Source organism: Telmatherina bonti (genome assembly GCF_933228915.1).
Source record: "Telmatherina bonti genome assembly, chromosome: 24".
Classification (NCBI taxonomy): Eukaryota; Metazoa; Chordata; class Actinopteri; order Atheriniformes; family Telmatherinidae; genus Telmatherina; species Telmatherina bonti.
Genome location: NC_136633.1, coordinates 11,983,478 through 12,000,538, shown reverse-complemented (window position 1 = coordinate 12,000,538; position 17,061 = coordinate 11,983,478). Strand labels below are relative to the sequence as shown.

Here is a 17,061-nt window from a genome sequence, read left to right as displayed (position 1 = left end):
TTTCCATTTTCTTTAAGATTCATGATGTCCATCATTGAAGCTGGTTCAAACATATTAACATCCCAGCAATAAGGATAAAAGTAATCTTAACAGCGTTAAATTGTCCCCAAAATTCAAATCTCATTCAGTCAAACATAATAACGGATGAGTACAGAGTCCACAGTTTGGATCACATGCAGGACTGTGCTGAAGAAAACGTGTGTCCTTCCTCTGCATCCATGTTGAATCCAACACATAATACCACAGGTCACATCTTATGCTAAACTGGTCACATGAGCCTTACGCTCAGCATAGAATAAATCCATTTGATGCATTTTGACAAACTATTTTACAATTTTAGACTTTAGACAATGAAATACATTTTTATCTTAAAAAAATATTACTACATTTTCTGTATTTACAGAACTCAAATGTCATTTAACAGGTACACTAAAATCTTTGTCAGCTTGTCTCTTAGACAGTTACGTGCTGCTTCTCCTTTCCTAAAACACTCTGTCTTATCTGACAGATGTTCTGATCCAACAACCCAGAACCAAACACACACTGGCCCTGTCCAGGGTCAAATCAGTAAAACACTAAATACATTTATACAAGAAAATGCACAATACAAGTGTAAGATTAAAACTAAATGAATTGATAATGAATAAAAGGAAAATGTTTATGTAATAAGGATTAAATGAGGTGAATAATAAATTAATATATATAAAAAATACATAAATAATGAATGTGACAAATAAGGAAAAATTCTTTCTCAGATTTGAGCAGGTCATCATCATGATGCAATACACTTGTTATTGCATGATGGATGTATTGATTTTGCTAATCAAGAATAAAACATTAGGTTAAATGATAAAAAAAAAAAAAATAAAAAAAAATAAAAAAGTCCTGTAAAGAGAAAACCAAAAGAGAAAAGCAGCATTTTTATGACTTAAACTCATATATGAACTAATACAGATCATCCTGGTCATTTCTTACAGTAAAAGATAAAACGCTGTTTTCCCCTGAGTTCAGTTATTGCATCATAACTTTGACACGTCATCATAAAGTCATTTTGTTTTGCTTCCACTGAAACATGTAAACCAGAATAAATCCAGTTAACAGATAAATGAGACATCACTAGATTATTTACAGTTTAGCTCTTTGATTGAACAAATAAGAAAATCATTTCAATATGACGGAAACAGAGGGAAATATCAGGATGATCATCATCAACCTGAGCTCCAAAAACAGACAATCCAGTGTCACAAAGACTGGACATGTCACAGAAACAGTCCTCTTCATCATCAGGTAAAAATCTTTTTTTTTTTCTAATATGGTCATCATCATCATAATCATCTGCAGACAGTATTTACACCTAAAGACCAGGAGAAGACGCCCTGATGGTCACATGACCGCCTGACTGGCGGCATCTTCACCACATCTCAAACTGCTTGTGTTCCTTAAAGCGCGTTCTGTCCACCATGTTGTTGCTGAAGAGTCTAGAAACAGAGAACATCGAGCGTCTTTCACTCATTCAGACACAACAAGATGAACTCAGATCAGGCCAGATTACCCAGGATTCCTCTAGGAGTCATGAATGTTTGCTCACCGCACAGTGTTGATGGAGGGATTGATGGAGACCAGCTGGAGCAGGTCATCACTGGAAGCATCTGTGATCTTATTGTGACTCAGACTGGAACACAAACACAACACTCAACATTATTTTATATTCTAATATGTGTTAATAAATAAATCTAAACAATCCAAATAAAACAATGTTTTGTTGCTGCAAACGTGTGTAAACAGTCCTGCAGAACAGATTTCATTTTCCTGCAGAACTTTATCCACATCATCATACAGACGCTAACTGGGACTGAAGTCTCTCCTGAACCTGAAGGCAGCACCATGAAGGTCTGTTTGTTCAGGTAGAAACTCGGTTTTAGCTGCAGGACTTCTGGATCTAAACAGATGTGATGTTTGTCTCCAGATGGAGACACTCACTCCAGGACGTGGACTTTGTGCAGATGTGGGATGAGCGGGAGCAGCAGCTGGTCAGTGAGCTGACAGTGACTCAGGTCCAGCTCTGCCAGCTCTTCACAGGAGTCCAGCATCTGAACCAGAGCTCCACAGATCCTCTGATCCAGTGTTGTGTGGCTCAGATCCAGCTCTCCACCCAGTGCTCGACACAAGGACACCGCTCGTCTCACCGTGTCCCTCTCACTGTTCACAGGAAGCAGGGACAGCAGCTGGAGGAGGACAGTCTTACTGGTTCTGAACAGGAGGAACAGAGCGAAGAACAGACGGTCACCATGCAGCAACATGAAGCTTCCACCTGGTTCAGCTTCAGGAGTCGCTTTCCTCACCTGAGACGGACCCTGTCTAGGACAGGAAACAGGAGGTCCAGTCCACTGTCCTCCACCTCACAGTCCTGCAGGAGGAGCTGAGTGTCCCGGCTGCTGTGTCTCAGGATGGTGCCGACGGCCCGGCAGTCTCCAGCAGTCAGACTCAGACGGTCAGTCTCATCCTCCTCTGGTACCTCCACACAGGAGGAGCAGGACAGGTCCAACCTGTGCTGCAGAGTCCTCAGCAGGTCTGATGCTGCCCCCTGGTGGTCGGTACAGGCAGCACAGCAGTGGATGAACCTCAGCAGCTGGTTCCTGTCCAAACTGGGAGGAAGATTGATACAGAAACAAAACAACACCAGTTCATACAGATGATGATTTATCTCCAGCGATCAGCTCCCAGTATCATCTATAATACACTCATATTCTAAAGACAATATTCTGCTGGATTTATTTGATGGCTGCAGTCAGACTGAGTTTACCTGAGACCTGTAACTCTGTCCAGCATCCAGAGCACGGACTTCATAACCTCTGCTGGGATGAAGGTCCACAGCAGCTTCAGCTGGACTCTGTCACTGTGTCTGAGGATGAAGAGCAGAGCTGCACAGTCCTCTGAGTCCAGTTCAGTACAGCTCAGGTTGAGCACATGATCCAGCGACCTCAGTAAACTGGGAACCATGTGACTGGCTCGAGCTCCATAGACCTCTCTGATGGACGTCCTCACAAAGCCGGGACTGGGCCTGCAGGCGGCATATTTACAGAATTGAAGTTTAGTGACAGAATCCATGATGCAGTGATGAGAGATGAGCCTCAATGTTTCAGATACAAATGACCAAAGAAACAGCTGGTTAAAAGGTAAAAACTAGAAATTAAACACCTTTTAATTACAATCCTGTCCAGAAAGGGCAGCAGATGCGCAGCTCTCTCCTGTAAGAAGCGGTTCTTCCTCAGGTTGACAGTGATGGTCTGAGCTGACGGCACCTGCAGCAGATGATGGAGAAACTCCCAGTTCACACAGAAGGAGGTCAGGTCTCCACCAACCTTATCCAAGAAGGAGAGCGTCAAGTTCTCATCCTGGACGTCATGGAGGAGAACCAGAAGTTGCTGGATGTTGTCTTTGCTCAACCTGAGGAAAACAAAGAAAACAATGTTTTCCACATGAATGTGTGTTTAGTTAAGCTGTGAACAGTTCAGGAAGACGTTTACCTGACAGTGAGAGGAGCATCATGAAGCAGCAGGGTGACGAGACTCTCAGCCGGGATGCTGGACTCAGTCAGATCTAATTGTCTGACCGTCCAGTATCTCAGCAGGGAAGCCGAATCACTGACAGCTTTTAACACGAGTCTTTCTGCTGGTTGAACCTTTTTAGAAACAAGGTAAAGCTCTGCAACAGCCAGACGACGGATCAGTCTGCCTCTTCTGACACACTGAAGCAGGATGGAGGTCATGCTGTGGGAAAGCCTGAATGTCAGAGAGGAACAGAAATGATAGAAAGCATGAAGTAAAGACTGAATATAACAGCAGATATATGATATTAAAGGGAGACAGTGTTGTTGAACTTCCTACTTCAGACTGTGTAGCTGTGTTGTGTATCTGAAGAGGAGAGCAGCTCGTCTGACAGACATCCTGCTGGGTGTGAGGGTGAGATCCACTTTAGAGCCGCACACTTTGAGAAGTCTCCCCACAGAGCAGCAGGTTTTCCTGCATAACTCTCCTGTTAACAGCAGCTGGAAGTCCAGGAGCTTCAGCAGAGAAAGCAACTGCAGAAACTCCTCTCTGGATGTCACAGAGATGGAGGAACACACACTCTGGAAGAACTCTGGACCACAACTAAAACAGTCAAAGTGGGAAAAAGAAAAGCTTCAAACACATCATTACAAACAAGACAAAATACTGACATACTGATAAATAAGTTAAATATTCTCAGAAATTTTGAAACTGGATGAAAAAAAACAAAGTGATTTTAAAACTAAGAATCAGACATCGTGCACAGATGACTTGGTTGTGCAGGAGCTCTTCCTGGATTCTACATCTGAGCAGCTCTTTGGATGGAAAGCTAAAACATGAATGTGAAGGAGATTCTCTGGCTCTTTCCTTTCAAGAACTTCTATTGATTTCATTCATGAATATTCATAAAATACCGATTAATAATTGGGGATTAAATAATTCCAATTTAACAGTGGCTATATTTACATGGGAGTTTTAATTCCTCTTTAATACGAAAATACAAGTTAGTTAGTGGTAAACACTGTGTAATGATTAAGGCGGGGTTTAGTAAAGATAGCACTAGCAGCTTCCATCCACTTTTATTGATTTCATTCAGAAATATTCAGACGCCAGCAATGCTGATTAATGATTGGGGATTAAATAATTCCAAATTAACAGTGGCTATATTTACATGGGAGTTTTAATTCCTCTCAAATACCAAAATACAGGTTAATTCTGCTTTAAACTGGTGAAAACGGCACATCATCGGTATGGGACAAGGTAACGAGCATGTGCAGGACAATAGGAATAAACTTAGAGCAGAATTGATGTTTACATGACAAAGTTTAATTCTGAATTAACTCTGCATCAGGAATTAAGTGTTTACATGGCTGTTTTTTTGTTTAAAGCAGAATTAACTTTAATTCAGAAATAAAGAGAAATTAAAACTCCCATAAGAACGTAGCCAGTGACAGATCACTGGGTAAGGGGAATTTCAGCTGCTAACCTTCTGGTCATTGGAGGACCTGCTCTACCGCATGAACCGCAGACGCCCATAACAGGGTAGCTAATAGGTAAACTGCTACTGCCAGAAATGATCACTGGAGATATCTTAACAACTGTTGAGTTGAACTTGATCCTTTTGTTTATCATAGTAAGTAGAATGAATGTACCTGAGCTGTGAGATATAAGGCAGACACTGCAGGAAACTCCTCACTTCTCTCTCTTCATGTGAGCAGTCTGTCAGCTCCACTTGTTTCTTCTCTGATTGGAGTTTCAGCACTTCCAGGAGGATGGAGGTCTTTCTGTCTGAGAGATTTATGGACCAGACTGCAGGAGCTGACTGGAAAACTGACTGTAAGGATGGAAGGAGACTCAGTCCTGTTTTAGTCTCATGATCCTTCATCTGGGAGTACAGATCCAGCAGGAAGTCAGACTGGCGTTTACCATCCATGTTTCTGCTGCTTAAAGGGAAAGTATGATATGTGCAGACTGATGATAACATCTTCAGCATCTTCTCTCCTGTCTGCTGTTCTCTCTCTGCTGCTGCACAGAACAGATTCACAAATAACCTGCTTTGTTGGTGAAGATCTGACCTCTGAGGAACCAAACTGGAAGAATAAGAAGGAAACATTTACTGATGATTTGATCTCAGCTGCATAAATACAACCACACACTACTGATGGACTCCATCTTGTACATGTGTGTCCTGTATATGATGAACTTCCATGTTCAACACATCTTTGATGAGAGCAGCTGAACATTGATTTTAGACTCTTACTGACTCACAACACAAACACTCATCCTGTTACTGAAACCACTGAATTATATCTGTCCCTCTGATTTCATTTCATCTCTGAATTTTAAATGTAAAATATAGAAAAACTCAAATGTGACAACAATAAAGTAAAACAGCTTCAGCTGCTTCATCTTTCTGCTGATGTAACACACATGGAAATCCCAGTTCTGCTCCACAACATGTGCAGGTGGAGACACAAAGTGATGAAGACTCATTGGTGTGTGTAATCTGAATGTGTTGCTCTCTATAGAGCTGCTACAATCTTCATCATGGTCAGTAAAGTTACTCCAGTCAGAAATGAAAATAGCAGGTAAAATTAACTTTGTTTTTTTTTTTTTTTCAATTAAATACAAAAAGTTCTTAAATCAGAAAGTGAAACCACTTTTTTTTCAACTATTTTTTTCCTTTTTTTTAGAGAACAAAAACAATATATATGCATATTCAGATATCCATGCGCTTATGTACATCTACATAAACACATATGGATACATATTTAAATATAACGTGGCAGAACAGAATAACAGACAGGGTTACCCTGGGTTAGGTGAGGATAAAAAGATTAAAAATAAGAATGAGAAAGAGGGTCCATTCATACTGCAATGTATTCAAAGAAAATACTTCTTGGGTTACATTAAATAATATAAACCAGTGTGCATTGTTGAGTCCAAAAATATCAATTTGATAACATTGAAATTCTTCATGGCCCAGATTCTACAAACCACAAATTTTTCATTTTATTTCCCATTTCTTATCTGACTATCCCATACCATGGTACACAGGAGTGTTTAATAAAAAATAAATAAATAAATAAATAAATTAAAAAAAAATGGGGAGGGGGTAACCAAGGACATAGGGTAAATTATTACAGTGGGTCAACATAGTTTGTCTATTTTTCCCACTATTTTTCTTACTTAGAGGCACATCTTTGAGAGAAAGTCATTTGTTCCATTATTTAGATTTCCTGAACTGTTTCTCTCTATTCTACTAATAAAGGTGGTTTGTTTTTCAGCCACTGCCTGGTTATAGCATTTTTACAGCGGACCAGTCGGATTTGTAAAGGGTACCGATCCTGCTTCTCCAGTCCTGATGGCAGGCTACAAAGGTATCAGGTACTGAAGTCAAAATTAATCTCCAGGTTGATTACTGCTGTGATCTCTACTATCACATCTGCCCAGAATTTAGTAATAGTAGGACACTCCCAGAAAAATATGAAAATAATCTGCTGACACAGAACCGCATCTCTCCAACACTGACCATGTTCTGGCTTGTTGGAGACTATTTCCTCCATGAAAAACCTTTTCATATTTTTCCAAGCAAACAACCTCCAGAGATCTGAGCTAGTAGTTTTAGACTGGGTTATACAGATATTTAACCACTCGTCGTCTGTCAGTTTTATTTTGGCATCCCTTTCCCATCTGGTTTTAATATACGTTGTGGAAAGTCCTGTTCCGAGCTGTAAAGAAGTATAAATCCTGGAAATCAATTTCTCGTTGTTACCTTTATATGTATCTGTGAAAACCTTAATCATATTCAAACCGGCCTCTCCAGTAGCTTTTATATTTCTGTCAAAGTTATCTCTCAGTTGTAAATATCTAAAAAAAAATCTTGTTTCTTTAAATGGAAGCTGTCTTTAAACTGTTTGGAGCTATCTATGTAATTATTAGATATTACACAGTAGGAAGTGATACCTTCAGTTATCCAGTGTTTAAATCTGTTGTCCAGCTTAGCTGAGCTAAATTCTGAATTATATGCGATCCAATGTCATGATCGTGGTTTCCTCTCAAATTCCACATTTTTAAGCCGTTTTTGCCAGATAATTTATGGGACAGCACTCCAAGAATTTAGTTTTTCAATGTTCATCTTTAAGAGTGTTCTTTCCCCCAAAAGAACCTGAAGAGGAATGTCAGTCTGGTTTAGTTCCAGGTTTTTCCATTTGGCTTCATATAGTGTTCACACCAATACACTAGTAAACGTAGTTGAACAGCTTTATAATAAACTTCCAGACATGTCAGGGCTCTCCCACCTTTTTCCTTTAGGGAGCTGCAATGTCTTCAATTTAATCCTGGGTTTCCCCCCCCCTCCCAAATAAATGCTGATATTATTCTATTCCAACTATTAAATTGTTTCTGGTGTATATCAACTAGAAGTGACTGAAAGATGAAAAGTAATTTAGGTAGTATGCTCATTTTTACAGCTTCCATTCGTTTGCTCATATTTATTTGTTGTATAGACCATCGGTTTGAGTCAGCCTGAATATTAGAAGTTGTAAGGGTGTAATTTAGGTCAAATATGGTTGACAGATCTATTAGAATTTGGACTCCTTGATATTTAATTGCATTTTTGGCCCATTTAAATTTACATAGCTTTTCAATGTTAACTTGTGGCGCATAATTAAAAGTAAGAGTTTGAGTATTGTCGAAGTTCACTTGTATCCAGAGTACGAACCAAACTCTTTAAGCAGGGACAATAATTTAGGCAAGCTCAAGCTTGGGTTGTGAGAGTCAGAAGGATATCATCTGCATATGAACAAGTCTTGTGTTGCACACCTCCAATCTGTATCCTTGTTATATCTTTAGCTCATATATCACAACATGTGCAGGTGGAGACACAAAGTGATAAAGACTCATTGGTGTGTGTAATCTGAATGTGTTGCTCTCTATAGAGCTGCTACAATCTTCATCATGGTCAGTAAAATGAATGCAGTTAGAAATGACAAAAAGCATGTCAACATAACTTAAATAAAAAATGTTAAATTCAACAGAAATTGAAGCTACTTTTAGTTTTTAGCTGCTGAGAAATTCCCAAAGCCAACAGCAGCTTTAACTGCATGTGTTTCTATGTGTGTATGAGGAGGTATGAACATGGATGTGTTGTTGTCACTCAGCTGTAAGGATCTGTTTATGTTTTATAGTTATGGAAGAAAATCTACTGAGTCAGAAAGAAGGAAATGATCTACATATTCCTCTCCTGTATACTCTAAACTACCTGCAGTCCAGTTAGCTGATGGTTAACTTCCTATTTTCCCTTTTAGTATAATAAGGAAAGAAAATTTGGAGGTTTTTCGTGGGAATGAACATTTTTAAATTTCTTCAACTCATCAGTCAGAAATTTTTTTTATTTCCAGACATTCAGATAAACTCAGTAAAAACTGTCAACAAGACTGATTCATAACTGACTGTAAACTCCTCTCTCATCGTTGCACATTGTTCTCTCTGGTCAGCTGATCATCACTATCTATCCACAGACTCTTACACTGCTAGAACTTCTTTATAAATCCATCTTTGGGCTTCTGCATCATAATGATCCTCCTACCTGCTACTTAGACAGAACAGTCTCAGCCTACACTCCCAGGATTTTATTACTTTCAGGGTTTCCTCGGTTCATACTGAGCTCGGTAAAATGACGTTCTCTTACTTTCCTACTTCAACTTGGAACATGACTCAGCAGGATGGAAAGCTGCCCACCAAGATCCATTAGGGGGACGTGAAGTTATTCAGAGAGAACTGGAGAAAGCATCTTAGAGTTGGTCTTGTTTTAGTGTTTTTTTTTTATGTAACCTGCTTTTGTATTTATGTGAATTTTAATTTAAATTCTGTATTGTTAAAGTTGTCTATAACTGTAATTACATGATTATTATAAGTCCAAAATAAGTTTCCCTTGAAAATGACACTTTGAATCTCAACAGGGTTACATGTATAAAGTTTAAATGAAAAAGAAAGAAATATTTTACTGAAATTTAACTTCACTCTTTAAATTAGAAAAGTATTCATTTTTAATAAAAAGTTTAGCTGCCAGCCAACTGAAAGAAAAACAAAGTTTGTTCAACTCTTTTTCAGGCCTGAGGTTTTGGACAAAAAGGAAGAAATGAAAGTGCGAGTTCTGTGATACTTATGATTAAATTTCTGGAACAAATAAATGACTATTATAATAACACTATTACTACTACTACTAATGATAATAATAATAATGACGATAATAATAATCATAATAATTATATTAAAAATAATAATAATATAAAACACGTCTCATCTGGTAAAAAGTTAATCATAGAAAGAAGAATAAATGTACCTGAGCTGTGAGATATAAGGCAGACACTGCAGGAAACTCCTCACTTCTCTCTCTTCATGTGAGCAGTCTGTCAGCTTCACTTGTTTCTTCTCTGATTGGAGTTTCAGCACTTCCAGGAGGATGGAGGTCTTTCTGTCTGAGAGATTTATGGACTAGACTGCAGGAGCTGACTGGAAAACTGACTGTAAGGATGGAAGGAGACTCAGTCCTGTTTTAGTCTCATGATCCTTCATCTGGGAGTACAGATCCAGCAGGAAGTCAGACTGGCGTTCACCATCCATGTTTCTGCTGCTTAAAGGGAAAGTATGATATGTGCAGACTGATGATAACATCTTCAGCATCTTCTCTCCTGTCTGCTGTTCTCTCTCTGCTGCTGCACAGAACAGATTCACAAATAACCTGCTTTGTTGATGAAGATATGACCTCTGAGGATCCAACCTGGAAGAATAAGAAGGAAACATTTAGTGATGATTTGATCTCAGCTGCATAAATACAACCACACACTACTGATGGACTCCATCTTGTACATGTGTGTCCTGTATATGATGAACTTCCATGTTCAACACATCTTTGATCAGAGCAGCTGAACATTGATTTTAGACTCTTACTGACTCACAACACAAACACTCATCCTGTTACTGAAACCACTGAATTATATCTGTCACTCTGATTTCATTTCATCTCTGAATTTTAAATGTAAAGTATAGAAAAACTCAAATGTGACAACAATAAAGTAAAACAGCTTCAGCTGCTTCATCTTTCTGCTGATGTAACACACATGGAAATCCCAGTTCTGCTCCACAACATGTGCAGGTGGAGACACAAAGTGATGAAGACTCATTGGTGTGTGTAATCTGAATGTGTTGCTCTCTCTAGAGCTGCTACAATCTTCATCATGGTCAGTAAAATTAATACAGTTAGAAATAATATAGCAGGTAAACATAACTTTGTTTTCTTCATTTAGATAGAAAATGCTGTTAAATTCAACAGAAAGTGAAGCTACGTTTAGTTTTTAGCTGCTGACAAAATTCCCAAAGCCAGACATTCAGATAAACTCAGTAAAAACTGTCAACAAGACTGATTCATAACTGACTGTAAACTCCTCTCTCATCCCAGGATTTTATTACTTTCAGGGTTCCCTCAGGTCATGCTGAGTTCGGTAAAATGATGTTGTCATGGGTCTTCAGACTGTGTGTGTGTGTGTGTGTGTGTGTGTGTGTGTGTGTGTGTGTGTGGGTGGGGCGTGGTTCTCTTTCAGACTCCTAAGTAACAGATGTCATTCATTATCCCATCACACAGCAGTATATCCCTCCGGGTCTATCCAGCATTCAACGCCAGATCGTACTAGGAACTAGTGATATCTGGTCTCTAGTATTACTTGAATTTACCTAAGTGTTTGTTTCGTGTTTAATGTTTATTTGTCCTCTTAGTGAATCCAGTCTGATCCCATTGCCATCCTCAATCTTTTGGAACAAACTCTTTAACCAGTCCTGCGCCACACCCGGATCCACCGGCACTCCCAAACATCCATTCATCTGTCTGTCTGTCTGCAATTCTATCAGCTCCCTGGACCACCGCCTTGTCTGTAATAAAGTTTGTGTTTCAGCGCTACATTCCCCGTCTGCTCTTTGGGTCTGTAACGCTGCATGTGTGACAGATGTTCTCTTACTCTCTTACTTCAACTTGCAACATGACTCAGCAGGAGCTAAAGCTGCCTACTTTTATCCCATTAGTGGGACGTGAAGCTATCCTGAGGATTGAAGGAAGCATCTTTGAGTCGGTCCTGTTCTAGTGGTTTTTTTTAGAATTTAACCTGCTTTTGCACTTTAAATGAAAAAAGAAATATTTTACTAGGATTCAACTTCACTCTTTAAATTGGAGATGTATTCATTTTTAATAAAAAGTTGAGCTGCCATCCTACTGAAAGAGAAAGTTTGTTCAACTCTTTTTCAGGCCTGAAATTTTGGCAAATAGGAAAAACTAAAAGTGCGACTTCTATGATATTCATGATTAAATATCAGTAAACAATAACTTACTCTTATAACAAAGCTACTACTACTATTACTACTTATAATAATAATAATAATAATAATAATAATAATAGTAATAATAATAATAATAATAATAATAAAAACATCTCAGTCTGTAAAAAGTTAATAATAAAAAGAAGAATGAATGTACCTGAGCTGTGAGATATAAGGCAGACACTGCAGGAAACTCCTCACTTCTCTCTCTTCATGTGAGCAGTCTGTCAGCTCCACTTGTTTCTTCTCTGATTGGAGTTTCAGCACTTCCAGGAGGATGGAGGTCTTTCTGTCTGAGAGATTTATGGACCAGACTGCAGGAGCTGACTGGAAAACTGACTGTAAGGATGGAAGGAGACTCAGTCCTGTTTTAGTCTCATGATCCTTCATCTGGGAGTACAGATCCAGCAGGAAGTCAGACTGGCGTTTATCATCCATGTATATGCTGCTTAAAGGGAAAGTATGATATGTGCAGACTGATGATAACATCTTCAGCATCTTCTCTCCTGTCTGCTGTTCTCTCTCTGCTGCTGCACAGAACAGATTCACAAACAACCTGCTTTGTTGATGAAGATCTGGCCTCCAATAATCCAACCTGGAAGAATAAGAAGGAAACATTTAGTGATGATTTGATCTCAGCTGCATAAATACAACCACACACTACTGATGGACTCCATCTTGTACAGGTGTGTCCTGTATATGATGAACTTCCATGTTCAACACATCTTTGATGAGAGCAGCTGAACATTGATTTTAGACTCTTACTGACTCACAACACAAACACTCATCCTGTTACTGAAACCACTGAATTATATCTGTCACTCTGATTTCATTTCATCTCTGAATTTTAAATGTAAAATACAGAAAAACTCAAATGTGACAACAATAAAGTAAAACAGCTTCAGCTGCTTCATCTTTCTGCTGATGTAACACACATGGAAATCCCAGTTCTGCTCCACAACATCTGCAGGTGGAGACACAAAGTGATGAAGACTCATTGGTGTGTAATCTGAATGTGTTGCTCTCTCTAGAGCTGCTACAATCTTCATCATGGTCAGTAAAGTTACTCCAGTCAGAAAAGAAAATAGCAGGTAAAATTAACTTTGTTTTTTTTTTTCCAATTAAATACAAAAAGTTGTTAAATCATAAAGTGAAGCTACTTTTTTTTCCAACTATTTTTTCCTTTTTTTTACAGAACAAAAAGAATATATATGCATATTCAGATATCCATGCGCTTATGTACATCTACATAAACACATATGGATACATATTTAAATATAACGTGGCAGAACAGAATAACAGACAGGGTTACCCTGGGTTAGGTGAGGATAAAAAGATTAAAAATAAGAATAAGAAAGAGGGTCCATTCATACTGCAATGTATTCAAAGAAAATACTTCTTGGGTTACATTAAATAATATAAACCAGTGTGCATTGTTGAGTCCAAAAATATCTTGTTGCTAACATTGAAATTCTTCATGGCCCAGATTCTACAAACCACAAATTTTTCATTTTATTTCCCATTTCTTATCTGACTATCCCATACCATGGTACACAGGAGTGTTTAATAAAAAATAAATAAATAAATAAATAAATTTAAAAAAAATGGGGAGGGGGTAACCAAGGACATAGGGTAAATTATTACAGTGGGTCAACATAGTTTGTCTATTTTTCCCACTATTTTTATTACTTAGAGGCACATCTTTGAGAGAAAGTCATTTGTTCCATTATTTAGATTTCCTGAACTGTTTCTCTCTATTCTACTAATAAAGGTGGTTTGTTTTTCAGCCACTGCCTGGTTATAGCATTTTTACAGCGGACCAGTCGGATTTGTAAAGGGTACCGATCCTGCTTCTCCAGTCCTGATGGCAGGCTACAAAGGTATCAGGTACTGAAGTCAAAATTAATCTCCAGGTTGATTACTGCTGTGATCTCTACTATCACATCTGCCCAGAATTTAGTAATAGTAGGACACTCCCAGAAAAATATGAAAATAATCTGCTGACACAGAACCACATCTCTCCAACACTGACCATGTTCTGGCTTGTTGGAGACTATTTCCTCCATGAAAAACCTTTTCATATTTTTCCAAGCAAACAACCTCCAGAGATCTGAGCTAGTAGTTTTAGACTGGGTTATACAGATATTTAACCACTCGTCGTCTGTCAGTTTTATTTTGGCATCCCTTTCCCATCTGGTTTTAATATACGTTGTGGAAAGTCCTGTTCCGAGCTGTAAAGAAGTATAAATCCTGGAAATCAATTTCTCGTTGTTACCTTTATATGTATCTGTGAAAACCTTAATCATATTCAAACCGGCCTCTCCAGTAGCTTTTATATTTCTGTCAAAGTTATCTCTCAGTTGTAAATATCTAAAAAAAAATCTTGTTTCTTTAAATGGAAGCTGTCTTTAAACTGTTTGGAGCTATCTATGTAATTATTAGATATTACACAGTAGGAAGTGATACTTTCAGTTATCCAGTGTTTAAATCTGTTGTCCAGCTTAGCTGAGCTAAATTCTGAATCATATGCGATCCAATGTCATGATCGTGGATTCCTCTCAAATTCCACATTTTTAAGCCGTTTTGGCCAGATAATTTATGGGACAGTATTCCAAGAATTTAGTTTTTCAATGTTCATCTTTAAGAGTGTTCTTTCCCCCAAAAGAACCTGAAGAGGAATGTCAGTCTGGTTTAGTTCCAGGTTTTTCCATTTGGCTTCATATAGTGTTCACACCAATACACTAGTAAACGTAGTTGAACAGCTTTATAATAAACTTCCAGACATGTCAGGGCTCTCCCACCTTTTTCCTTTAGGGAGCTGCAATGTCTTCAATTTAATCCTGGGTTCCCCCCCTCCCAAATAAATGCTGATATTATTCTATTCCAACTATTAAATTGTTTCTGGTGTATATCAACTGGAAGTGACTGAAAGATGAAAAATAATTTAGGTAGTATGCTCATTTTTACAGCTTCCATTCGTTTGCTCATATTTATTTGTTGTATAGACCAACGGTTTGAGTCAGCCTGAATATTAGAAGTTGTAAGGGTGTAATTTAGGTCAAATATGGTTGACAGATCTTTTAGAATTTGGACTCTTGATATTTAATTGCATTTTTGGCCCATTTAAATTTACATAGCTTTTCAACGTTATCTTGTGGCGCATAATTAAAAGTAAGAGTTTGAGTATTGTCGAAGTTCACTTGTATCCAGAGTACGAACCAAACTCTTTAAGCAGGGACAATAATTTAGGCAAGCTCAAGCTTGGGTTGTGAGAGTCAGAAGGATATCATCTGCATATGAACAAGTCTTGTGTTGCACACCTCCAATCTGTATCCTTGTTATATCTTTAGCTCATATATCACAACATGTGCAGGTGGAGACACAAAGTGATAAAGACTCATTGGTGTGTGTAATCTGAATGTGTTGCTCTCTATAGAGCTGCTACAATCTTCATCATGGTCAGTAAAATGAATGCAGTTAGAAATGACAAAAAGCATGTTAACATAACTTAAATAAAAAATGTTAAATTCAACAGAAATTGAAGCTACTTTTAGTTTTTAGCTGCTGAGAAATTCCCAAAGCCAACAGCAGCTTTAACTGCATGTGTTTCTATGTGTGTATGAGGAGGTATGAACATGGATGTGTTGTTGTCACTCAGCTGTAAGGATCTGTTTATGTTTTATAGTTATGGAAGAAAATCTACTGAGTCTGAAAGAAGGAAATGATCTACATATTCCTCTCCTGTATACTCTAAACTACCTGCAGTCCAGTTAGCTGATGGTTAACTTCCTATTTTCCCTTTTAGTATAATAAGGAAAGAAAATTTGGAGGTTTTTCGTGGGAATGAACATTTTTAAATTTCTTCAACTCATCAGTCAGAAATTTTTTTTATTTCCAGACATTCAGATAAACTCAGTAAAAACTGTCAACAAGACTGATTCATAACTGACTGTAAACTCCTCTCTCATCGTTGCACATTGTTCTCTCTGGTCAGCTGATCATCACTATCTATCCACAGACTCTTACACTGCTAGAACTTCTTTATAAATCCATCTTTGGGCTTCTGCATCATAATGATCCTCCTACCTGCTACTTAGACAGAACAGTCTCAGCCTACACTCCCAGGATTTTATTACTTTCAGGGTTTCCTCGGTTCATACTGAGCTCGGTAAAATGACGTTCTCTTACTCTCCTACTTCAACTTGGAACATGACTCAGCAGGATGGAAAGCTGCCCACCAAGATCCATTAGGGGGACGTGAAGTTATTCAGAGAGAACTGGAGAAAGCATCTTAGAGTTGGTCTTGTTTTAGTGTTTTTTTTTATGTAACCTGCTTTTGTATTTATGTGAATTTTAATTTAAATTCTGTATTGTTAAAGTTGTCTATAACTGTTATTACATGATTATTATGAGTACAAAATAAGTTTCCCTTGAAAATGACACTTTGAATCTCAACAGGGTTACATGTATAAAGTTTAAATGAAAAAGAAAGAAATATTTTACTGAAATTTAACTTCACTCTTTAAATTAGAAAAGTATTCATTTTTAATAAAAAGTTTAGCTGCCAGCCAACTGAAAGAAAAACAAAGTTTGTTCAACTCTTTTTCAGGCCTGAGGTTTTGGACAAAAAGGAAGAAATGAAAGTGCGAGTTCTGTGATACTTATGATTACATTTCTGGAACAAATAAATGACTATTATAATAACACTATTACTACTACTACTACTACTAATGATGGTAATAATAATGACGATAATAATAATCATAATAATTATATTAAAAATAATAATAATATAAAACACGTCTCATCTGGTAAAAAGTTAATCATAGAAAGAAGAATGAATGTACCTGAGCTGTGAGATATAAGGCAGACACTGCAGGAAACTCCTCACTTCTCTCTCTTCATGTGAGCAGCCTGTCAGCTTCACTTGTTTCTTCTCTGATTGGAGTTTCAGCACTTCCAGGAGGATGGAGGTCTTTCTGTCTGAGAGATTTATGGACCAGACTGCAGGAGCTGACTGGAAAACTGACTGTAAGGATGGAAGGAGACTCAGTCCTGTTTTAGTCTCATGATCCTTCATCTGGGAGTACAGATCCAGCAGGAAGTCAGACTGGCGTTTACCATCCATGTTACTGCTGCTTAA

The 17,061-nt window shown here is 38.0% G+C and overlaps 1 protein-coding gene across 1 annotated transcript in view; it reads right to left on the bottom strand.

Moving 5' to 3' along the window:
- Nucleotides 1-890: 890 nt before the first annotated feature.
- LOC306774093 (uncharacterized protein) overlaps nt 891-17,061 on the bottom strand; it is a 54,738-nt gene continuing 38,567 nt past the window's right edge. The window contains exons 7-16 of the mRNA XM_079264076.1: nt 9,895-10,026; nt 5,201-5,638; nt 3,888-4,151; nt 3,528-3,782; nt 3,199-3,447; nt 2,804-3,061; nt 2,343-2,645; nt 1,981-2,250; nt 1,589-1,672; nt 891-1,478 (exon numbers count right to left, since the gene is read on the bottom strand). Of these exons, the coding sequence (XP_079120202.1) occupies nt 1,412-1,478; nt 1,589-1,672; nt 1,981-2,250; nt 2,343-2,645; nt 2,804-3,061; nt 3,199-3,447; nt 3,528-3,782; nt 3,888-4,151; nt 5,201-5,638; nt 9,895-10,026 (2,320 nt within the window). The 3' untranslated portion in view covers nt 891-1,411. The remainder of the gene's footprint in view (nt 1,479-1,588; nt 1,673-1,980; nt 2,251-2,342; nt 2,646-2,803; nt 3,062-3,198; nt 3,448-3,527; nt 3,783-3,887; nt 4,152-5,200; nt 5,639-9,894; nt 10,027-17,061) is intronic.